Source organism: Canis aureus, chromosome 12 (genome assembly GCF_053574225.1).
Source record: "Canis aureus isolate CA01 chromosome 12, VMU_Caureus_v.1.0, whole genome shotgun sequence".
Lineage (NCBI taxonomy): Eukaryota > Metazoa > Chordata > Mammalia > Carnivora > Canidae > Canis > Canis aureus.
This window is the reverse complement of record NC_135622.1, coordinates 44,633,238-44,659,420: the sequence shown is the minus strand read 5'-3', so window position 1 is coordinate 44,659,420 and position 26,183 is coordinate 44,633,238. Positions and strand designations below refer to the sequence as shown.

At 38.0% G+C, this 26,183-nt stretch overlaps 1 protein-coding gene across 5 annotated transcripts in view; it reads left to right on the top strand.

Moving 5' to 3' along the window:
• Positions 1-26,183, top strand: part of HADHB (hydroxyacyl-CoA dehydrogenase trifunctional multienzyme complex subunit beta) — a 43,263-nt gene that overhangs the window by 4,537 nt on the left and 12,543 nt on the right. For 3 of the 5 annotated variants that reach the window (XM_077843853.1, XM_077843855.1, XM_077843854.1), the window contains exons 2-5: positions 3,035-3,109; positions 9,281-9,380; positions 14,238-14,282; positions 18,896-18,995. In XM_077843853.1, the coding sequence (XP_077699979.1) occupies positions 3,043-3,109; positions 9,281-9,380; positions 14,238-14,282; positions 18,896-18,995 (312 nt within the window). In that variant the 5' untranslated portion in view covers positions 3,035-3,042. Of the gene's footprint in view, positions 1-3,034; positions 3,110-3,219; positions 3,265-9,280; positions 9,381-14,237; positions 14,283-18,895; positions 18,996-26,183 lie in introns of all 5 variants that reach the window. The other 2 variants (XM_077843851.1, XM_077843852.1) reach the window with 1 other exon arrangement.

Here is a 26,183-nt window from a genome sequence, read left to right as displayed (position 1 = left end):
AAGGTTTGAGTCACTTAGGCACCCCTGAAGTTTATCCTTGTTACATACTTAATTCTCTTGCACTTAAGTATGCTTCAGAACTTGCTACATCCTGTTCTGTTGGCTAATTTCATTTATTCCTATGCCAGAATTGCACTGCTTAATTCCTACTGTGTTTTTTTTTTTTTTTTTAAGATTATATTTATTGGGGATCCCTGGGTGGCCCAGCGGTTTGGCGCCTGCCTTTGGCCCAGGGCCCGATCCTGGAGACCCGGGATCGAATCCCACGTCGGGCTCCCGGTGCATGGAGCCTGCTTCTCCCTCTGCCTGTGTCTCTGCCCCCCCCCCCCTCTCTCTGTGACTATCATAAATAAATTAAAAAAAAAAAAAGATTTTATTTATTCATGAGAGAGAGAGAGAGAGAGAGGTAGAGACATAGGCAGAGGGAGAAGCAGGCTCCATGCAGGGAGCCTGATGTGGGACTAGATCCTGGGACTCCAGGATCATGCCCGGAGCCAAAGGTAGACGCTTAACCGCTGAGCCACCCAGGCATCCCAATTCCTACTGTTTTTATAGAAAGCTTTGGTATCTATTGAAGCAAGGTCCCTCACACCCATCTCTTTTTCTTTATCGAAATTTTGACTATTTTCATGATGTTTATTTTAAGGTGAACTTTACTTAGGGGATTTTTTTTTTTAAAGATTTATTTTTTAGAGAGAGTGAGGGGAGGGACAGAGGCAGAGGGAGAGAGAATCTTTAGCAGACTCACTGCTGAACACAGAGCCTAATGTGGGACTCAATCCTAGGACCCCAAGATCATGATCTGAGCTGAAACCAAGAGTTGTAGCCTTAACTAAAGGAGCCACCCAGGGGCCCCTACTTAAGGGAATTTGTATCCAAGACTCATGTGGCCTCATATGTAGCTTCTGGAAACAGTGTTGCTCATCTCTTTGGTCAGTTTGTGTCTTCCTGGCTAGAGTCTAGAGTCTTTTGAATATCCCTAGGCTAGTAGTAAGCCTCGAGTTGGGACTCCTTCATCTCTTTTCAATCCACATATTTGGAAAAATGTGATTCTTTTTCTTCTTTGAAGTCATAGGACATCCTATGACCCAAGAGAAATTAAACAAGGCTTTTATATCATCTATCATATTTGTGTGACATTACCCCAAAATTTAGCAGATTAAAACAATAAAAATTTATTATGCAGCTTCTGGGGGTAACTTAGCTGGATTGTTCTGACTTAATATCTCACAAGGGTGCAGTCAGAATATTGGCCAGGGCAGTCGTCATTTGAGAGCTTACCTGTACTTGAGGATCCACTTCAAGTTCACATGACTGTTGGCAGGAGAGGGTAGTTCCTCACCACGTGAATCTCTTCATAAGGTTCAAGATGTGCCAATTGGCTTCTGCCAGAGTGAGTGATTGGAGAGGAAGAACAAAAGCAAAACTACAGTATTCCTTATAGCTTAATCTCAGAAGTGACATACATCACTTCTGACATGAACCAACTGTGGTACAGTGTGTGTGGGGCGACTATACAAGGATATGAATACCAAAAGGTGGAGGTTATTGGCAACCGTTGTGGAGGCTGTGTACCACAGCCTTCATAAGCAAATCTCATCAGCTTACTCTTTTTTTTGTTTTTTAAGTTAAAATGTGTTTCAAAATTCAGAAATTATAAAAAACGGGACAGTGACAAGTCTTCCTTACATCCTGTCCTCTAGTTGCTTAGTTTCCTTCCTTCCTTTTTAATGTCTTATTTCTACTTTCAGGGATATTTTATACAGATACAAGGAAATATATGTATTATTTTTTTCTCTTTTTGACATGAATGATAGTAGCTGTACACTATTTTACATCTTGCTTTTTTCACTTAATACAGGTTAACATTGATTCCATATTGGTACATAACCATTTCCTTATCTTTCATAGCTGCATAATATTTCATGGAGTGGTTGTAGTGTGCTTTACTTAACCAGTTCGCTATTTTTGGTTCTTTTGATATTTTGCTGTTACAAACAGTGGTGACGTGAGTTATGTCCCAGGTGTATTAGTAACATCCTAGAAGTGGAAATGTATAAAAAGTTTGATGTAGTTTTGACAGTTAATTGCCCAATTGCCCTCTCTAGGGATTGCCCCAGCTTGGCCTCTCAGCAGTGTTATAGAGGGTGCCTGTTTGTACATACTCGTAATATACAGAGTATATCAAACTTTCCATTTGCCCAGGTCAAATATTGTATCTCTGTGTGGTTTCAATTTGCATTTCTTTTGAGAATGAAATTGCACTTCTTTTCACATACCTAAAAGCCATCCATTATTTCTGTTTCTATGAACAGTATGTTTATGTTCTTTGCCCATTTTTTTCTTGCTGATTTGTAGGAATTAATTTTTTAAGAATTTAGAGGAACAATTAGTATATTTTAAATATTTTTAATATGTAGGGTTTTGATATATATTTTTTTATTATTTTGAAACGAAAGCAAGCCTATTAAGTAGCAAGTGCAAAAAAAAAAAAGAGCAAGTGCAATACATAAACTTTTTTCTAATAGCATTTGGAAGTAAGCTGCTAACATGACGCTATACCACCTCTGAACACTTGAATGTACCTTCCCTCACTTGTGAACACTGCACAAGGCATTCTTCCTAATCACAATACAGCCTTCAAAGTCTGCAAATTAACATTGGTGGCCTCGTGGTCATGTCCAGCAACCTCTCTACTCCTTTGGCTGTAGAGAAGAACATAAATTTGGAGCTGGACTGCTTGGCTTCCCATCCCAGCTCTGCCTCTTACTAGCTGTGGATCTTTGGGCAAATCTGTATGCCTCAGTTTTCTCATCTCTTACAAAGAGTGTAATAATAATGTTTAAAATAGTGGTTGCACGTTATGAAAGCCATGTCAGTGTAGCTATAAGAATATCATTAGAGGAAGGATAGTTGGTAATACCTTAAATTTTATAGTACTTTATAGACATCATGGATAAGATTATCAGAAATCATGGACTATAAGCGACAAATTGTTCAAATAACCCAGGATATGTTTTTGTTCTCTTTTCAGATTTCAGAATGACTTCCATCTTGACTTACACATTTAAAAATCTTCCTAATGCATCAAAATGGGCCCTCCGATTTTGTAAGTTTAATTTCTTCTTTCTTTTTGAAGATGAGACTTGCATTTATAAGCTTCTTACACAGGGCATTGAGTTGTACTGCCTTTTGTAAACAATTCGTTTTATCTTCTAGCTGTAAGACCTCTGAGCTGTTCCTCCCAGCTACGAGCTGCCCCAGGTACAATAATTTATAAAACAAACGTTTCTGGCTTAAATGTTAGATTCTGGAACTGTGAATTCTGAATAAAAACCAAGACTAATATGCAGATTCTCCCTTTGTTATGAGCAACAGGAACATCACAATTGCCTTCAAACTAAAACAATATAGGGCTTACTAGTAATGATGTTGCACGGTGCAGGGTTGACAGGAGGCTGCTGCTGGATTCATGGCAGTTCCATGAACCTTGCCAATCAGCTTATTCATCTGTTAGTCCTGGAGATAATTACCATACAGACATTCTTGAGGCAAAGTTAAATTTTTAAATTTACAATTAGTGATAGGCTTCTCCGTTAATGATATCTACAAGAGAACCCACTCCTGAAATGTGGGTGACTGGGGAACTAGTTAATTAAAAAATGTTGTTAAGTCAATATGAAATGAAAAAGTAGGGAAATGTGTTGATTTTATACGATCGTATGGACCCTTGGCAAATGCAGTGTAGATATGTATCTTGTAGGTGGTTTCCCCATTGTAAGTATATAAACCTGCTATGGGTACATATCTTCACTGGCCAGAGCTGAAAACACTTTGACATGTTCATGCCATTATTCTCTTTGCCTGAGTCCTCTTTTGACCTATGACTTACGATTTTGGATTTATTATGGTATTTCTACTTGGATAGTAGCTTGATAAAAAAGCCCTTTACCAGGTTTCAGAAGACCTCTGTTCCAATTCTGTCTCTTTCTGGGCACTGTGGCCTTGAACTGTCACTTTACTTCCCTGTGCTTTCTTTGTCTAAAAAAGAATAATAATTCTAGTCTTGTTAGCCTCAAATAGGAAGATATCTCAAAGCACTTTGAAAAATAAACTCAATATAAGATGATATTTCTATATTTTACATACAGTATATGGTCAGAAATCTATTGGCTCATCCCACCTAGCAAAGTTTCATGCTGTCATGTAAGAGATTTTTCTGGCCTCTAAATTCTAGCTAGCATAATGGATTTGTCTTAGTCTCGTGAAGAATAATTCCTTTCTGTCTCATTTACCTTTTCCCAATTCAAGTGTTTGCCCCCCATGCCTTTGCGTTGCAGTCACACAAATGGATGTGATTCTTGACAACTGGGAAAATGGATGTGATTCTTGACAACTGGGAGAAGGTCAAAATGAATACCAACAGAGGGAGAGCATTTGGAGTATTTTTCTTTATACCATTCTTTAACTGTTTTTGTGTTTCGATCACCTCAACTAAATTGCCAGTCCTTGTGAGACTGGAGCCTTTTTATATCCCTGGTGTCTAACAGTGATTTGTTTTAGCACTAATGAAGATCGTGTGCCAGAAGGCACATGATAAGACAAAGGAATGTGACCAACTGATTTGTGGGGAGGGAGTAGGCATATGCTGAACAGGTTTTATGTTGCAGTAATTTTATAACATAATCCTCTTGAAGCTCATGTGAAATGTCCCTGCTTGACAAAACTCTTGGGATGAAGGATTTAGAATAGAGGAATACTGAATTTATTGATGTTTTCAGTCTTTGGATGGACTGGAAAAGTGTCTGATGAAGAGGCCACTCACATGGGAGGGTACATGTATAAAGGCAGAGAGATTGAAATGAGCAAATGAGCAATGTGAGGGACTGGGGGCTTTCTCATCTTTTTTACATGTCGAGGAGGGGGGGATTTCTTTGGGATAGTTAAGATGGAACTAGTAAAGCAGGGAACTCATTAGTAGAGTCAGGAATTTGAATTTTATTTCTAAGTGTATAAAAGGAACATGAGGTACTTGGAATGACATGATGGCATGTCATCTGACTTCCCTTTACTGCTTTATTCTCTCCAAGGTCAGTCACAAGTAATCTGCAAATCTTCTAATTCAGTGACCTTTTTCCAGTCCTCATTCTCCTTGAGTATTGAAACATTTGACCATCTTGTGCTCCTTTGATACTCTCTGACTTTTGCTGTCATGCACTATTCTCTCCTGATTCTCCTTCTGCCTCTCAAGTTTACTTTCTGTCCCACATCTGTCTGTGCTCTGAATGGAGGGAGATCACAAAGCCAGGTGTCTTTAGTTGTGAGTAATGGACTCACTCAAGTGAAGAATAAGAGGCCTTGAGTGTACTACAGCTGGGGGAGGCGTTAGGAACCAGGCAGCTCTAGGGGCCAGCTGCTTTTGTCTTTCTCCTGGCCAGATGGTATGTTGCTTTCCTGCTTTATATCCTTCTTCACTCTTCCTTCTGGCTTCTTTGCTCGCTCAAGGTTTTTGCTGCCCTATAAATGGCTTATAGGTGACCTCAGTTTGCCAGTACCCTGGTTTTTCCTCATGATATCCTTTCAGCTTCAACTAATTAGTGTTTCTCTTCATGCTTCTTTGCATAGATTGCTAAGAGAATCTGACTAGCATAGCTTATCACTAATATGTAGGTGACATGGGTCACTGGTTGACCGCTCTATGTATTGACTTTTGGTGGTCTAGTATCCACTTGGAGTCTAATCAGCTTTGACTGTGAGTTTAGGGGACACGGTATCTGTGACTGCCTCTTTGTCAAGGACTCCAAGCAGGGCAGCTCCCTCTAAAGGGGTAAAGGATGAGCAGGCACTATAAACTCTGTTTTTCTTCTTTATTCTAAACCGCAAATATTTTCTGGCTCTCCTGTCCGTATTCTACTTCTCTTCAGAGCTTTACCTGTCCAATGGACATACCCTCCTGAGTATCTCTCCATCGCTTCAAAGTTAGGATGTTTAAAAGTGGAATCATCTTTCTTCCCAAACTAGTTCTTACTCTTTATAGAATGGCTGGGTTTTCTTAATCTCTAAGCTTCTGTTATAATACTGTTTTCTTTTCTTTCCATATCTTAATTGGTCACCAGGATACCTAGTCTTCCTTTTTAAAATCCCTTGTATTGGTCCCTTCCTTTCCATTCACACATTGATGCTGCCTTTATCCTGGCTTTTAGCACCACATGCTAAAAGTCCCCTTGCTTATCTCCCTGTACTTTTATGTCCTTCACCAGCACATCTCCGTTACAGCTGCCAGGGAAATCTTTGTATCCTATTATATATGTCTCCTACCTTTGACTATTATTTCCTTCAAGTTGATTGTGGATGTTTATAATAAATAGTTCTTTATGATATTAGTAGGTGTGGTTAGGTCAAAAAAGTATACATAACACATAAGGATATGCACATGTGCATTAAAAGAAAAAAAGTTTGAAAGTATATACACCAAATTAACAGTATCTAACCCAAAGGAAATAATATGGCAGGAGAGGCCATCAAGAGGAAATTTAAGGTTTTACTCTCCATGTTTTAGTTTTTTTTTTATTGTCATAACCATATATTCATGTTTTATTTTTCAATTTAAAAAATTAGAGGGATTGCTGGGTGGCTCAGCGGTTTAGCACCTGTCTTTGGCCCAGGGCATGATCCTGGAGTCCTGGGATCGAGTCCCACGTCGGGCTCCTTGCAGGAAGCCTACTTCACCCTCTGCCTATGTCTCTGCCTCTCTCTCTCTCTCTCTCTCTGGATCTCTCATGAATAAATAAATAAAATCTTTTTTTTTAAAAAGCAATCTTTCTCTAATTTTTTATTTTATTATTATTATTATTATTTATTATTATTTTTTAAATCATGAGAGACCCAGAGAGAGAGAGGCAGAGACATAGGCAGAGGGCGAAGCATAGGGATTCGATCCCACCTGTGATCATGCCCTGAGCCAAGGCAGATGCTCAACCACTGAGCCACCCAGGTGTCCCAAGATTGCTTTTTTTATTGAAGTATAATTAACACACAATGTTATATTAGTTTTAGGTGTACAATGTAATGATTCAACAGTTCTATACATTACTGAGTGCTCATCAAGATAAGTGCACATTTAATCCCCTTCACCTATTTCACCCATTCCCCGCCCTACCTACCCCTCCTTTGGCAACCACCAGTATGTTCTCTGTATTTAAGAGTCTGGCTTCTTTTTGTTTGTCTTTTCTTTTCTTTGTTCATTTGTTTTGTTTCTTAAATTTCACATGAGTGAAATCACGCTTTTATCTTTCTCTGACTTATTTCACTTAGCATTATGTACTCTAAGTTCATCCATGTTGTTGCAGATGCCAAGATCTCATTCTTTTTTGTTTGTTTTTAAGATTTTATTTATTTATTTGACAGAGAGAGTGAGCACAAACACAGATAGTGGCAGGCAGAGGGAAAGGGAGAAGCAGACTCCCCAAGGAGGAGGGAGCCTGATGTAGCACTGGATCCCAGGACCCTGGATCATGACCTGAGCTGAAGGCAGATGCTTAACCGATGGAGGCACCTATGTGCCCCATTCTTTTTTTTTTTTTTTTTTAACTCCATTGTGTGTGTGTGTGTGTGTGTGTGTGTGTGTGTACACCTTCTCTATTCATTTGTTTATGGGCTTGTAAGTAATGCAATAAACACAGAGGTGCATATATCAATTTAAATTAGTGTTTTCATATGCTTTGGGTAAATATCCAGTAGTGGAATTACTAGATCATATGGTATTTCTATTTTTAATTTTTTGAAGAACCTTCATATTGTCTTCTAAGTGGCTGCACCAATTTGCATTTCCATCAACAGTACATGAAGGTTCCTTTTTTTCCATGTCCTGGTCAACACTTGTTATATCTTACCTTTTTTATTTGCCATTCTGACTGGTATAGTTTTGATTTGCATTTGCCTGTTGATTAGTGGTGTTATGCATCTTTTCATGTGTCTGTTGCTGTTTGTATATCTTTTTTGGAAAAATGTCTATTCAAGTTCTCTCCCCATTTTTATTCAGATTTGGATTTTTTTGGTGTTAAGTTGTAGAAGTTCTTTACAGATTTTGCTTTTTTTTTTTTTTTTAGAGAGAGAGAACGTGTGTGCAAGTTGTGGGGAGGAATGAAGGGAGAGGGAAAGAGAATCTCAAGCATATTCCCCACTGAGCCTGGAGCCTAACAATGGGCTTGATCTCACAACTCTGAGATCAAGACCCTCATGACCAAGAGTCAGACACTGAGCCAACCAGGGGCCCCTGCCTTGTCTTTTGCTGATGGTTTCCTTAGCTGTGTAAACCCTTTTTATTTTTATATAGTCCCATTAGTTTATTTTTGGTTTTGTTTCCATTGCCTCAGGAGACATATCTAGAAAGATGCTGGTATAGCCAATGTCAGAGAAATTATCGCCTGTGCTGTCTTCTAGGAGCTTCATGGTTTCAGGTCTCACATTTAGGTCTTTAACCCATTTTGATTTTATTTTTGTGTGTGCTGTAAGAAAGTGATCCAGTTTCATTCTTTTACATTTAACTGTCTAGTTTTCTTAGCAAAATTTGATGAAGAGACTGTTTTTTCCCCATTGTGTATTCTTGCTTCTTCTGTCATAGATAAATTGAGCATATAAGTGTGGGTTTATTTCTGGGCTCTCTATTCTGTCCCATTGATCTGAGTCTATTTTTGTGCCAGTCCTATACTGGCACAAAGGTTGTTCTTTTGATGTTAGAAAGTAGACAAATTAAGTCAAACAGAATCAGGAAGCATTCTAGGTTTTCGCAGAATGGCAGTAATCACCAAATGGCCTTAGTTTCTACATAAAAAAGCAAGAGTACTAAGGTTTGTGAAGAGCAGATGTCAGTTATTGGGATTTCTTTATTTTTTTTAGGATTTTCATTTTTTTAAGTAATCTCTATATCCAATGTGGGCCTTGAATTTACAACCCAGAGATCAGTCAGGCACCCTGGGACTTCATCTGCTAGGGACATGTATCACATTGGTTGTTTTCAGTGTGATAGATTGTCAAAACATTTGAGAAAAAGAAACCATTTTCTTAATGGCATGAATACCCTCATCATTAGGTATAATCTCTGTATTTACCTTAAATATCATATGGAAACTTGTAAATGCTTAGTCCATTTTTTAGCATTTTGTTTATTGAAGTGATTTGGTAAATGGCAAATGCAACTAGGTGTTGAATAGGGTAAAATGTAGAAAGTCATCTGACTTCATATATTTGAATTAACAGTTCTTTGAACTTTATCTTAAAGCTGCACAGACCAAATCAAAGAAAACCTTAGCCAAACCCAACATAAGGAATATTGTGGTAGTGGATGGTGTTCGCATTCCGTTTTTGCAGTCAGGCACTTCGTAAGTATGAAATGATTGTATTCTTTTCTTCTTTTTCTTTTTCCTAGCTTTATTCAGGTATGATTGGCAAATAGAAGTTGTACATATATGTATACATTGTGAAATAATTACTACAGTTGGATTAACACATTCATCATCCCATATACTTTTTATTTATTTCTTCTTTTAAGATATTTTCAAAAAAAAAAAAAAGATATTTTCAAAACTGGTCATTGTAAATGTAACCTAGTAGGTAATAGTATTGTTAGTGGACTAACGTATGGATAGCATTTTTATGACGTTAATACAGAATAAATCAAGCCAGTAGTAAAATAATATGGCAAAATTTGTTTTTTATCCTTTATCATGAACAGGCCTAGTGTAGTTTTAAATTGAACCAACCCTATTTTGAAAACCTAGTGTGGGTCCAGATACCTTGGTTGTAACCGGGGTATACTTTCCTTGTGTGGAGATAAGTACATTGTTTCTGTGCTTCTTCACAAGTTTGAATACTGAGGCTATGGATCCACAGGTATTTTTATAAGGGCCTTTAATTCACTGCTTTGGCTTCCTGGAAATGATCAGAATTGCATTTGACAGTCTGGTCCAAATCCCAGCATAACACAGCCCCAACTAAATGGAACCAGAATGATCCTTGATGAGTACAAAAATTTCCCAGAACCAAACTGCTCTTCTCTGTAGACTCTACTTCTCCTTTTCTCTCCCCAAGTGAGGCCCAGTCTGTCCAAAAGCTGATAATGGACTTTGGTAACTAGTTTCAAACTAAATGAAACATTAGTTCTAGTCTGTGTAGATTGTTTTGATATCCCTATTTTGAAAGAGCTAACTTAAAAATGCATTGGGGAATGTTAGGCATCTGCTAAAAATAGTAGGGCCTATCATTATGTACTAATATAGAAAGATCCTAAAAGTAAGTTAAGTGTAAAGAGCAAGGTACAGAGCAGTATATAATGCCATTGTTTGTGGACGATACATACGTACATATACATGTACACACACAAACAGTAAACCTTCTCTTTTAAACATGGTTTAGAATCTAGAGAGTATTTTCTTACAGAAGTAATACTCTAAGTGGTGGTAAAGTTTCTTCATTCACCCTTTTAGTATAGTAACCCATTTTCTGTCTATGATCTTTGGTGTACTGATAAAAGCAGTAAGAGTAAAAATCTGAAGCTTTAGTGGCAAGAAGGTGAGGACAGGGGATCCTCCTTGTACTCAGCAGCAACAGGATAGGAAAATTTTCATCAAGAATAGAAAGTTCTAGGCTTTCTTCTTTTTTTGTAAGAGCTGTTATACTACGTGGATGTTTGTTTCCAAGTGTTTTACCAGCTATTGAGAAATGTGAACACACTTAACTATCTCATTTACTTATCATTATAATTATTTTTTTAAGGTTTTATTTATTTATTCATGATAGACATAGAGAGGCAGAGACACAGGCAGAGGGAGAAGCAGGCTCCATGCAGGGAGCCCAACACAGGACTCGATCCCGGGACTGCAGGATCGTACCCTGGGCCAAAGGCAGGCGCCAAACCACTGAGCCACCCAGGGATCCCCTCATTTACTTATAATTAAACAGTTTCTTTGGTAATTAATGTTTGCATGAAGTTTGATTTGAGATATTCAGCACATTGGTGTGAGGTTTGGTCCCTTTGTTGTTCATGGTTGTGTTTTAGTTCTTTAGTTTTTAGTTCTATTCAGGATTTTTTTTTTTTTTAAGATTTTATTTATTCGTGAGATACAGAGAGAGAGACAGACAGACAGACAGACATAGAGGGAAAAGCAGGCTCCTCATAGGGAGCCTGTTGTGGAACTTGATCCCGAACCTGGGATCATGTCCTGAGCCAGAGGCAGATGCTCAACCGCTGAGCCACCCAGGTGCCCCTCTATTCAGGATCTTAACTGACGAAGGATGTAAGGAATTAAAGTTAATACGGAAGAAAGAAAAAATTTAAGGTAATATTTATATAAAGAACAAAGGTGACAAAAAATAATATAGAGGGAAGAATCTATGAAGAGGACAAATAATTGAGTCACGTAAGTGATATTATGATTGAGATGACAAATAGCTACTCTATAATTGATGATTTTCTAGTGGAAAAAGATCTTTTCCTGCTTAATTTTCAGGAAGGTTGCTTTTAACTCGAGTGCTGTTTGAAAGACCAGGTTCTCAGAGGGGAAGGGCATTTGGGAAGCACTCCTAGGAATAGATGCCAGCAGTGGAATTTCGAAGTCTTTTAGTCATCTTGGTAAAGGGGGTGTAGGAACGTGAAAATTAAGATTTTTTTTTTTAAGATTTTATTTATTTATTCAAGAGAGGCAGAGACAGAGACATAGGCAGAGAGAGAAGCAGGCTACTTGCAGGGAGCCCATTGCGGGACTCTATCCCCAGATCCCGGGATCACCCCCTGAGCTGAAGGCAGACGCTCAACTGCTGAGTCACCCAGGTGTCCCGAGAATTAAGATTATAAAGTGATAAATAATTTATTGTTTGGACATTTTAAAATTGACGTACAATGTTTCTCCAGAATATTCTTTCCTAAATTTGAGGATACTGATTTTACCTTATAAAAGATTTGGAAAATGATCATTTTTCTGTGATTCAGAGTGAAAATAAAAACATTTTTGGATTTTTAGGTTTTGATTTTCAGAACTTGAAGAAAGAACTTTCTTGTTCAATCCAATGGTTAACTCTTTGACTTAAAGGGAATTTATTTTTAACATTTTTTTTATAATTAATAATTTTTTTAAATTTTTATTTATTTATGATAGTCACAGAGAGAGAGGGAGAGAGAGGCAGAGACACAGGCAGAGGGAGAAGCAGGCTCCATGCACCGGAAGCCCGACGTGGGATTCGATCCTGGGTCTCCAGGATCGCGCCCTGGGCCAAAGGCAGGCGCCAAACCACTGAGCCACCCAGGGATCCCTATTTTTAACATTTAAATAAACTAAAGAGTTTACATCCAGATCTTGGGTTTTGTTTTGTTTTAAGATTTTATTTATTTGTTTTGAGAGAGACCATAGGAGTAGGGGGAAGGAACAGAGGAAGAGGGAAAAATACTCCCTGCTGAGCAGGGAGCCCCATGTGGAACTCAATCCCAGAATACTGGGGTCATGACCTGAGCTGAGGGCAGATGCCTAACCAACTGAGCCACCGAGGTGCCCTAGGTCTTGGTTTCTAAATACTTTCTTCAATATTAGGAACTAGGGTTTCCTAGAACCTAGACTGAGCTGGAGAAAATACAAGGTGAGGCTGGAGCGTGTTGTAGTGCCTGGAAGTGAAGAAGTGCTTAAAAAAAATGGGCATGGTAAAAGGACATGCGGCCAACCTGAAGTAGCTTCCAATAAAATAGAGTGTTACATCATAACCCAAAGAATAAATATTTGTATGAGTTCAATCTGATATAAATAAATGATTGAATAAATACATAAATGAGAGAAGGGACACATCATCTTTACTAAAGGATTTCAGCTAATACATGTAGAAACAATGAGGAAAATCAGCATTAGAACACCACAGTAGTAATTGGGGCAAGCAGTTGCTACGAATGAATGCTAAAATTAGTGAGAAATGTTGAGAAATAAGATATCTGCATAGCTTCAAACTCTCTCCCCCCAAAATATTTAACTACTGTGATGTTTTTACCATATGTCCACAAATGGTTGTTATTCCTTCCACTAGGAAGTGGAGCTTAATCCACCTCCCTTTGAGTGATGGCAGGACTAGTGACTCAGTTCCATACTTAAATTGAGTACAGAAAGGGAAAAATAGTGGAGAAAACTGGCAGACACTGCTTTAACCAAGCAATCAGTATAACAGCCCTAGTAATAAGTCATATTGCTGTTGTGTACATTCTAATACGAAGCAATGAGAAGGTCACTTTACCTCCGTTGTATTCTTCCCCCAAACCTATGACCCTAGTCTTCCAAGTGTCAAGGACACAAAAGACAAGGAAGGGCTGAAAACTGTCGCAGATTGGAGGAAACAAAGGAGTCATGACAACTAAATGCGTGGATTTGGTCTTGGAACAGACCTGTGAGAGGGCATTAGTAGAAAAACTGATGAGATCCAGATAAAGTTAGCAGTTTAGTGAATAGTCTTGTGCCAAGTGTTAATTTCTTAGTGTTGACTAGTTGGTTCCATAAGATATGAGCATAAAGGGAAGCCAGGTGGAGGGTATTCAGGAGCTCTGTCCTATCTATTCAGTTCTGTCGGAAATCTCAAATTACTTCAAAAAGTTTCTTAAAAAGTCCTGATATGTCCTTCATGTTCCTTTGGGCATTACAAAATAAGTAATATATTTTGAAAGATAAGTAAAAAGAGCTTAAAAGGTAGAGTTTAGTTTTAAAGAGCATGTAACGTATGCCATGTTGAGTACTGACATGAATTACTGTCATATAAGATACTGGGCCACACATCTTTGTTAGATTCGTAGCCAGCTCAGTAGAAGTTAAGGCTTGCCAGATCGTTAAGGATGACAAATAGTAGTCATGCTGTTGCTTCATTTGAAATGATGGACTGCCTCAGATAGCAAAGTGAAGTGCATTTGCAGCAGCATGTGTTAGATATTATCTCTATGTATTTCAAATAGAACAAAAACAGGGGATCCCTGGGTGGTGCAGCGGTTTGGCGCCTGCCTTTGGCCCAGGGCGCGATCCGGGAGACCCTGGATCGAATCCCACGTCGGGCTCCCGGTGCATGGAGCCTGCTTCTCCCTCTGCCTGTGTCTCTGCCTCTCTCTCTCTGTGTGTGTGACTATCATAAATAAAGTTAAAAAAAAAAATTTAAAAAGAACAAAAACACTTATTATTAAAGTTCTCTAGGCTTGTTTTCAGTTGTTTATTTTCTTTCCCCAGATATAAGGACCTGATGCCACATGATTTGGCTAGAGCAGCACTTTCGTAAGTAAATGCAGTTTTATTTTAGTTCTTATTTCATTAAAAGCACTTTCTCTAGTTTTTACATGTGAAACAACATGTTTAATCGAATTTCCATATCTAGGATATATTTACTTTTATGTGGTGAGAAACAAATACTGGCCTCTTCAAGATTTATTTATACTTCATTTTTGCCATATGTGCAGTACAAATTCAGGTAGCTGATAGGTATCAGAAATGTTTATTTTGTGGCCTTGACAATATCTTGGCGTGACAGTATTCTTTAAGGAGTGCTATTGCTAGCTAGCCAGTTATAACTCATCACGGTATATAATATATATATGTGTATATATATATTTGATGATTATTTTAGACAACTAATATTTATGTAGAAAGAAGCTTAAAATGAGATCTGACGATTCATATGTAAAGCAAGTTAGAATGTAAAATTATATGTGGGTTTTACATGAGATTGAGATGGATGAGTAATTTGATGAGAGTCATACAATACGTGGCTGTTTCTGTGGTAGGAATAGCATGTAAAGCATTATCTCATTCATTTTTCATTGATGCCTTGCCTCTGTCTCTTCAACCAATCGCAGGTCTTTTCTAGTTTGAAAAAACCTTTCAGTTGACCTTTCTGCCCATCTGGTTCTTTTTCTTCTCTTCCTATGAGACTTTGAGAGTGAATGAAAGCAGCAATTACTTATCTTTTCTTATTGTCCATCTCCTTAGTCTCATAATAATTTTCTCCATTCCTACTGCTCTTCAGTAACTGTACTTTGGAAGCTTCTCTTCATGGTGCTTTGTGTTCCCTAAATGCATGAGTCTTTTCCCAGACCTGGTCTCTTTGTATTCTCTAGCATTGACCTGTGAGCTGTACTTGACCCTGTGATCCTTTGATTTCTTAATACTATGCCTTTGTGATTTTCCTTCCCTCTTCTGAATGATCCTTCTCTACTTTTTAAAAAACTGAGTCTCTTTCTCTTTTTCTTTCTTAAAAGTATTTGGCAAATTTTAATTCTTATAGCATTGCATATGGATGTATGCTTTTCCTTAAAAATTTCATCTACTTTATTATTTTTTTTTAATTTGAAAGATTCCCAAATCTCTGAATTTGACCTCTTTTCTTAGACACTTCAAGTACAGCATATCAAAAATAAAAATTATCAGGGCTCCTGGCTGGCTCAGTTAATAGAGCATGTAACTTTTGATCTCACGGTTGTGAGTTCAAGCCCCATATTGAGTGTGGAGCCTACTCAAAAAAATAAATAAAAATTAAAAAATTAAAAATTATCTTTTCCCTAAAGCCAGCTTGTTTTTCTGTTTCTGATGCTGGCACCCTTTCTGATTATGATCCCAGACTGATGCTTTGCAAGTTTTTCCACAACTTTTTGTTTTAAAAACTGTCAAATGTAAAATAAAATTGAAAGAATAATACAGTGAACACTTAAGTACCTTCCATTTAGGTTTAATCGTTGTTAACCGTTTTGCCATATTGGTTGTATCTATTGGTTTGAAGCATTTGCCAGTAAGTTACAGACCTCTTGAAACTTCAGCCTGAAATATTTCAGTGTTTATTTCCTAAGAATAAGGATCTTCTCTACTATCCAGGATGTCATTACAGTGGCTAAGATAATAATGATGATCCCGTTACTTCTAATGTTCAGTTCATAGTCAGATCCCCCATATTTGTCTCCAACAATGTCTTTCAGTAGTTTTCCCCCCCCAAATCAGGACCTAGTTGAAGTTCACATTACAACTGGATATGTCTCTTTAGTCTCTTGAATTTAGAATCTTTTCTTCCCCCACCCCTGTCTTCCCTGCCCCCACCTGACAATGACTTTTTGAAAACTAGGCCACCTGTCCCATAGGAAGTCCCATGTTCTGGATGTTTCTTCTTGGTGATATTTTAACTTTTGAATTTCCTGTAAACTAGAAATTAGTTCTAGAAGCTTGATTAGATTCAGGTTAAACATTTTTTTTGGTAAGAATGCTTTAAAGCACATGGTATTTTGTCATGTCATTAGGCACAGGATGTGTGATGATGCTAAATCTAACCACTCAGTCATGGTGGTCAGATTGCCAGTTCTTTTGATTATAAAAGTACTTTTTTTTTTTCTTTTGCAATAGTAAGTAATCTGTAAAGTGATACAGTAGCACCATGTGAATCTCCTGTTCCCCAGCAATCTTTCACTAAGTGGCTTTTGCATTCATTGATATTTTTGCCTGGGCCATTTATTACATTAGAGGTTAAAAATTTGTGATTTTTTCCTAATTATGTTACTCCTGACATTTATTGGCTGGTATTTTTCTAGAAGGAGCAATGAAATTTCTTTCTTTCTTTTTATTTATTTATTTTTTTAAGTGATGAGGACTTATGAATTTTTGTTGTGTTTTTTTTTTTAAGATTTTATTTTTGTAATCTCTACACCCAATATGGGGCTCATAGCCCCAAGATCAAGAGTTGCATGCTCCACCAACTGAGCCAGCTAAGTGCCCCATTTTATTTATTGTGTTACATACAGCTAAGCTTAATCGTTGTTCTTTTTGAAGGTCACACCTTTTATCTGTGGGTACTCCTTCGAGTTGTTTCTTTTTTTTTAAATAAATTCTAACACTCAGTGTGGAGTTTAAAATCTGAACCCAGAGATCAAGAGTCACATTCTCTACCAACTGAGCCAACTAGGCACTCCCGAGTTGTTTCTTATGTCAATTTTTTTAGTATAATATTTCCTGAGGTATAATTTGCATATAATAAAATGCACAGATTTAAGTGTGTAGTTTGATGAGTTCTGACAAATGTATGTTTCTGGTTTTGATATCCTATTAGTCTTTGAATGCTGTCTTATTTTTGGGACAAAAAATAACAGTGAGGTTCACTTTGTACTTGCCTTGTCTTAGACCTGGCTTCAGTCATTTTTTTAAAAAATTGATTTTTGGGATGCCTGGCTGGCTTAGTTGGTAGAGGATGGAACTCCTGATCTTGGGGTTGTTAGTTCAAGACCCATGTTGGGTGGAGAGATTACTTAAAAATAAAATCTTAATGAATGAATGAATGAATCCTTTAATGGGCAATGGCATTTAGAAACCAAGTCTGAGGAGCACCTGGGTGGCTTATTCAGTTAAGCATCTGCCTTCGGCTCAGGTCATGATCCCAGGGTCCTGGGACTGAGTCCTGTTTTGGGCTCTCTGCTCAGTGGGGAACCTGTTTATCCCTCTCCCTCTGCCTGCTGCTCTGCCTACTTGTGGTTTCTCTGTCAAATAAATAAAATCTTTTTTTTTTTAAGATTTTATTCATTTTTTTATTCATGAAGACACACAGAGAGGCAGAGACCCAGGCAGAGAGAGAAGCAGGCTCCATGCAGGGAGCCCGATGTGGGACTTGATCCCAGGACTCCCAAGATCATGCCCTAGGCCGAAGGCAGACACTGAACTGCTGAGCCACCCAGGCATCCTCAAATAAACAAAATCTTAAGAAAGAAAGAAACCAAGTCTGAGTTCAAGATGGGCTCATTTCTTTCCTACTGGAGACTGGAATGTTACTGCTTTTAGTCTCTATCCGTGGCCAGAGCTAGACAGGTGTGTGTGTGTGTGTGTGTGTGTGTGTGTGTGTATAGCTTAAATCATATGTTTATATTGATATTCCAAATTTAAATTTAATATACCTGGGATATTACCTCCACTCTTTGATTTTATATCTCTTTTTTCCTCTTTTGACTGAATAGGTTCTTTTTTTTTTTTTTTCCCTAAGATTTTATTTATTTACTCATGAGAGAGGCAGAGACATAGGCAGAGGGAGAAGCAGGCTCCATGGTGGGAGCCCGATGCGGGACTCGATCCCTGATGCTGGGATCACACCCTGAGCCTAATGCAGACGCTCAACCGCTGAGCCACCCAGGCGTCCCTAAAACTTAGATTCTTACTAACATTACTGTGTTTATGTATGTTTTATCTTTGTCCAAATTATTTTTGATTCTTCTTATTTAACTTTTCATTACCAATTGAACATCAAATGTTATTTATTTTTAAAAAGATTTTATTTTGAGAGAGAGAGCATACATGTGCTTGACTAGGGGTAGAGGCAGAAGGAGAGAAAGAATCACAAGCAGACTTCACGGTGAGTGCAGAGCCCGTTATAGGGCTTGATTTCACAACCCAGAGGTCATGACCTGAACTGGAATTAAGAGTCAGACATGAAACTGACCGAGCCACACAGGTGCCCCTAAATGTTGACTTTATAAATTATTCATTCATTTCTTCTTTGATAAGGTGTCACATGCTTGTTGAATTAAGGAAAAGATATAGTCTCTTTTTGGGACGCCTGGGTGGCTCAGTGGTTTAGCGCCTGCCTTTGGCCCAGGGTGTGATCCTGGAGTCCGGGGATTGAGTTCCACATTGAGCTCCCTGCATGGAGTCTGCTTCTCCCTCTGCCTATGTCTCTGCCTCTCTCTCTCTCTCTCTCTCTCTCTCATGAATAAATAAATAATATCTTAAAAAAAAACAAGATACAGTCTCTTTTAAATTCAAAGCTAACCTTTTAAAAGAAGTACAGTGTTTTATCTGATGATCTATGGCACTATCTTGATGTATGAAATGTTTGTTTTTTTTTTTTTGCTTTGGACTTCAACTCTCAGGGGTTTGTTGCACCGGACCAATGTCCCAAAGGATGTTGTTGATTATATCATCTTTGGCACAGTTATACAGGAAGTGAAAACTAGCAATGTGGCTAGAGAGGTGAGTAAAACAAACTTTATAGTGTTCAAAGAGATTAATAGGAGAATCAACTTAAATTTCAATTAACAGAATTATTCTTTAAAAGTTATTAAAATTTATTAAAGCTATATTTGACTTCAAATGTGACTTTATAATTTGAATAATGAATGTTATTTAATATTTAAGAGTATTATAAATCGAATGACATGCTATCCTAGTGTATATTTATTCTATACCATAAATCAAGTCGATTATTTGAGCGGCTTTGGGATATATGTTCATTTGTTTCTTAGAATAATAGAACTTATGGCAAAGTATGGCTAAAGTGACTTTTAGTGCAGAGATAAAAAGCTTCTAGGACAAACAGAAACTAAAAAGAATTTGTTGTCATCAAACCAGCCCTACAAGAAATATTAAAAGGGATCCTTTAAGTGAAGAGAGAGCCCAAAAGTAACATAAACCAGAAAGGAACAGAGACAATACAGAAATAATGACTTTACATGTAATACAGTGGCACTAAATTCATATTTTCAATAATTACTGTGAATGTAAATGGGCTAAATGCTCCAGTCAAAAGACACAGTATCAGATTGGATAAAAAAAGTAAGACCCATCGATATGCTGTCTGCAGGAGACTCATTTTAGACCCAAAGACACCTCCAGATTTAAGGTGAGGGGATGGAAAACCGTTTATCATTCTAATGGACATCAAAAAAAGCTGGGGTGATGATCCTTGTATCAGACAAATTAGATTTTATTTTTTTTATTTTTATTTTTTTTTAAATTTTTATTTATTTATGATAGTTACAGAGAGGGAGAGAGAGAGAGCTAGAGGCAGAGACATAGGCAAAGGGAGAAGCAGGCTCCATGCACCGGGAGCCCGATGTGGGATTCGACCCCGGGTCTCCAGGATCGCGCCCCGGGCCAAAGGCAGGCGCTAAACCGCTGCGCCACCCAGGGATCCCCAAATTAGATTTTAAACCAAAGACTGTGGGCAGCCCCGGTGGCCCAGCGGTTTGGCGCCGCCTGCAGCCCAGGGTGTGATCCTGGAGACCCAGGATCGAGTCCCACATCGGGCTCCTTGCAGGGAGCCTGCTTCTCCCTCTGCCTGTGTCTCTGCCTCTCTCTCTCTCTCTGTCTCTCATGAATAAATAAATAAAATCTTTAAAAAAAAAATAAAAATAAATAAACCAAAGACTGTAATAAGAGGTGAGGAAGGATACTATGTCATAATTAAAGGATCTATCCAACAAGAAGATAAAGAATTGTAAATATTTATGTCCCTAACATGGTACAGCCAGTTATATAAGCCAATTAATAACAAAATTTAAAAAAATATCAGTAATAATACAATAGTAGTAGGAGACTTTTACACCCTACTCACTGCAGTCAAAAGATCATCCAAGCTGAAGATTGACAAGGAAACAAGGGCTTTGAATGACACATTGGACCAAATAGACTTCACAGAACATTCTATCCTAAAGCAACAGAATACACATTCTTCTCCAGTGCACATGAAACATACTCCAGAATAGATCACATACTGGGCCACAAATCAGGTCTCAACTGGTACCAACAAATTGGGATCATTCCCTACATATTTTCAGACCACAATGTTCTGAAACTGGAACTGAGTCACAAGAGGAAATTTGGAAAGAACTCAAATACATGGAGGCTGAAGAGCATCCTACTAAAAAATGAATGGGTCAATGAAGAAATTAAAGAAGAATTAAAAAAACTCATGGAAACAAATGAAAATGAAAGCACAACTGTTCAAAACTTTTGGGATGCAGCAAAGGTGGTCCTAAGAGGTAAGTATATAGCAATACAAGCCTTTCTCAGAAAAAAAGAAAGGTCTCAAATACACAGCCTAACCTTACATCTAAAGGAGCTGGAGAAAGAACAGCAAATAAAGCCTAAACCTAAAAGAAGAGGAGAATTAAAGAATAGAAATCAGTGAAATAGAAACAAAAAGAATAGTAGAAAAGATCAACAAAACTAAGAGCCAGTTCTTTCGAAGAGTAAGATTGATAAGCCCCTGGCCAGACTTATCAAAAAGAAAAGAGAAAGTACCCAAATAAATAAAATCATGGATGAAGAAGGAGAGGTCAGAGCCAACACTGAAGAAATACAATTATAAGAACATATTATGAGCAACTATATGCCAACAAATTAGGTAATTTGGAAGAAATGGATGCATTCCTAGAGATGTATAAACTACCAAAACAGAAATAGGAAACCTGAACAGACCCATAACTAGCAAGGAAATTAAAGCAGTAATCAAAAACCTCCTAACAGAGTCCAGGGTCAGATGGCTTGCCAAGGTAATTCTACCAAACAGTTAAAGAAAAATTAATATCTTTTCTTTTGAAGCCATTTCAAAAAATAGGAATAAAAGGAAAACTTCCAAACTTTTTCTATGAGGCCAGCATTGCCTTGATCCCAAAACCAAAGACCCCAGTAAAAGGGAGAATTACAGACCAATATCCATGAACATGGATGCCAAAATCTCACCAAAATACTAGTCAGTAGGATCCAACAGTACATTGAAAGGATTTTTTACCACGGCCAAGTAGGACTTCTTCCTTGGCTGCAAGGGTGGTTCAACATCTGCAAATCAATGTGTGATACACTACATTAATAAAAGAACCGCCAAGAACCATATCCTCTCAGTAGATGCAGAAAAAGCATTTGACAAAGAACAGCATCCTTTTTTGATTAAAATTCTTCACAGTGAAAAAAAAAAAATTCTTCACAATGTGGGGATAGAGGGAATATACCTCAATATCATAAAAGCCATATATGAAAAGCCCACAGTGAATATCATTCCCAGCGGGGAAAAACAGAGCTTTTCCGCTAAGGTCAGGAACACAGCAGGGATGTCCACTATCACCACTGCTGTTCAGCATAGTGCTAGAAATCCTAGCCTCACCAATCAGACAACAAAAAAATAAAGGGCATCTGAATCAGCAAAGAAGTCAAATTCTCATTCTTTGCAGATGACACGATACTCTATTTGGAAAACCCAAAAGACTCAGACCCCAAAATTGCTAGAACTCATATAGGAATTCAGCAAAGTGGCAGGATATGAAATCATTGCACAGAAATCAGTTACATTTCTATACACTAACAATGAGACAGAAGGAGAAATTAAGGAGTCAATCCTGTTTACAATTGCACCCACAACCATAAGCTACCTAGGAATAAACCTAATGAAAGAGTCAAAACATCTGTACTCAGGGGATCCCTGGGTGGCTCAGTGATTTGGCGCCTGCCTTTGGCCCAGGGGGCGATCCTGGAGTCCTGGGATCGAGTCCTGCAGTGGGCTCCCGATGCCTGTGTCTGCCCCCCCCCCCCCGGGTCTATAATTAATAAATAAATAAATAAATAAATAAATCTTAAAAAGATCTGTACTCAGAAAACTAGAGTACTCAAAAAACTAGAATACTCATGAAAGAAAGTAAACAAGACACAAAGAAATAGAAAAACATTCCATGCTCACAGATTGGAAAAACAAATATTGTTAAAATGTCTATGCTACCTAGAGCAATCTATATGTTCAGTGCAATTTCTATCAAAATAACCATCAACTTCACAGAGTTAGAACAAATAATCCTAAAATTTGTATGGAACCAGAACAGCCAAAGGAATGTTGAAAAAGAAAACCAAAACTGATGGCATCACAATTCTGGACTTCATGTTGTATTACAAAGCTGTAGTCATCAAGACGGTATTGTACCAGTGCAAAAACAGACATTAGATCAATGGAACAGAATAGAGAATCTAGAAATGGACCCTCAGCTCTGGTCAACTAATCTTTGACAAAGCAGGAAAGAATATCCAATGGAAAAAAGTCTCTCCAACAAATGATGTTGGGAAAATTGGAAAGCCACATGCAGAAGAATGAAACTGGATCATTTCCTCACACCATATACAAAAATAGACTCAAAATAGATGAGAGAAGACCTAAATATGCGACAGGAATCCATCAAAATCCAGAGGATGCTGTACTTTGCCAAACACTTTTTCTGCATCCGTTGAGATCGTATGGTTCCTGTCCTTTATTTTGGAGAACATAGGCAGTAACCTCTTTGACCTCAGCTGCAGCAACTTCTTGCTAGACATGTCTCCAAGGACAAGGGAAACAGGCAAAAATGAACTATGGGGACTTCATCAAGATAAAAATCTTTTGGGCAGCCCCGGTGGCGCAGCAGTTTAGCGCCACCTGCAGCCCAGGGCGTGATCCTGGAGACCCTGAATCGAGTCCCACGTCAGGCTCTCTGCATGGAGCCTGCTTCTCCCTCTGCCTGTGTCTCTGCCTCTCTCTCTCTCTCTCTCTCTCTCTCTCTCTCTGCATCTCTATGAATAAATAAATACAATCTTAAAAAAAAAAAAGATAAAAATCTTTTGCACAGCAAACAGTTGACAAAATAAAACAGCCTACAGAATGAGAGAAGATATTTGCAAATGGCACATCATATAAAGGGCTAGTATCAAATATCTTTAAAGAACTTATTAAATTCAACATCCGAAGAACAAATAATCTAATCAGGAAATGGGCAGAAGACATGAACAGACATTTCTCCAAAGAAAACATAACAAATGGCCAACAGACAGGAAAAAATGCTCAACATCACTTAACATCAGGGAAATCCAAATCAAAACCACGAGATACCACCTCACACCAGTCAGAATAGCTAAAATGAAGTCAGGAAATGACAGATGTTGGTGAGGATGTAGAAAAAGGGGAGCTCTTTTACACAGTTGCTGAGAATGCAAACTGGTATAGCCACTCTGGAAAACAGTATGGAGGTTCCTCCAAAAGTTGAAAATAGTTACCCTATGAGCCACCAATTGCACTACTGGGTATTAACTCCAAAAATATCTAAGTGATCTGAAGGAGTGCCTACACCCCAGTGTTTATAGCAGCAGTGTCCACAATAGCCAAACTATGGAAAGAGCCAAGATATCCATCAACAGATGAATGGATAAAAATGATGTGGTATGTACATACGTACACACACACACACACACACACACACACACAGACTAGCCATAAAAAAAAAAAGGAAATCTTTATTTGCAATGATGTGGATGGAAGTAGAGGATATTATGCTAAGTGAATTAAGTAAATCAGAGAAAGACAATATGATCTCACAAATATAAACTTTAAGAAACAAAATAGGAAAAAAAAGAAATAAAATAGGATCATAGGGGAAGAGTTAAAAAGGATGAAAACAGAGAGGGAGACAAATATAAAAGACTCTTAATCATAGGAAGCAAACTGAGGGTCACTGGAGGGCAGAGGGTGGGAGATTGGGGTAACAGGGTGATGGACATTAAGGAGGGCATGTGATATAATGAGCACTGGGTGTTATGTACAACTGATGAATCACTGAACTCTACCTCTGACACCAGTATGTAGAATAATTTAAATAAAATAAATGTTGAAAAGGAAAAAAAATGACTTTTGGTAATTTTATTGTGGCTACTAATTAACTTAAAATTTCAACATCATGCAAAGAACTTATTTCATAACATTGTTTTTGTTGGAAGCAGCCTTTCTTATTCATTTATTTCCATTAACTAGATGACACATAGGGTGTGGTAACAGTTTCACAGGAGTTTACTTTTACCCTAGTTGGCATAGCACCAGGCAGTGTTTATTGGTGGCAACTGAGATAATAACAGACCTTGAAACTTCAGTGACATACTCTACAAGGATTTCATAGTGAACAGTCCAAACACATTTTCTGGGTTGTGTTTCAATTTCTGTGATTGTTTGGATAAAGTTGACTCCCAAGCACATCACAGTGCACTAAGCATTCTGTTTGTTTGCAGTTTTGTGCCTGCCATATCACCATGTTCAGTATGGCTGTAGGGGCAATGATGTCCATCACTGTCAGGAGGGAAAATGAGCACACTGAAAGTATTGGTTCTGCCCCACAGTTTTACCTGCCAGTAAATGTTAACATTGCTGAAGGTCTGACATTCCGTAAGCTTACAGAATCAACTGTATAATGTTAGAGAGGCCAGGAAGAATTAAGAACACAAAGGATTTTTGGGTTTTTTTTTCCCCATTCTGATTTTTTTTGTTTTGTTTTTCCTTAGGCTTTCACATTTCTGTGTTGAATATGACAATTTTATGATTGTATCAAGCTATTCATAATATATTTTCAACTTCTATATTCTGAAAGAAACAAAATAACTTACAAGAGTCCTTGAAAAGTAAATACTGTTTCAGTTTTCTCCGTGCTTCTTTTCTATCCTAATCTGTAAAGCCATCACGTTTCTCCCTAAATTTTGTCTGAAGATTTTATATCTGTATGGCAAATCTCAGCTATTAATTGACCAGCAGTAACTTCCCTCTCCCTGCCCTATACTAATACCAGTTGCATTGTGGTCCTGGTGATTTTTGTAGTGGCTTCAAGGAAAGGCAGTGTTGGGGGCTATGTTACAAGGATCTCTATAGTTGTATTGTAACCTAAAAGTTATGTGACTTCCAGCTAGAAAACTTTTTAAGAACCTGTTATCTGTATTAATAATGTTCATAGGAAAAAAAATAATGTTCATAGGAAATCCTAAAGGCTCTGATGCTGAGTTCCCATGAGTCTGACTTTACTGAAAGGCCTCTGCTTATTTCTTTGCTCTACTTAACTAAAAGGCATCTTTCCCCTTTTCCCTTAGTATGCTTATCTAGAGCCTAGGCTTACCTTGAGAGCTGTTCAAGCTTTAAATAGAAGCATGTGGACAGGATTCACCAGAAACCACTTCTATTTAAAGCTCTTTCAGTTCTAAGAGCCAGCTGGGGCCAAGGGTATAACACATGCTACAAAGGACCTTGTGAGGATTAGGCCGTGCGACCTGAGCGCCCTTTACCCTTGCCCCACTGGTGTGTTCTCCTCCCCCACCCCTTGGAGATTTGCTGTTTTGCTCCTTTTGAATTAGGTCTACATAGAGAGGCTGATGTGCCATTGCCAGGGTATAGTGTTCAGCAAAGCAGGTTGGGTACTTCGTATTGAGACTACCAGGAAAGATAAGAATAAGGTTATGTTGCATGTATACTACTGTGACACACTTCTATTTCTATAGATGATGGAATATAGGGAGTGTAAGTATAATAGTAAAAGTCAGTGAAGAAACATGGACTTTCGGGTGCCTGGGTGGCTCGGTCAGTTAAGCGTCTGTCTTTGGCTCAGGTCATCATCC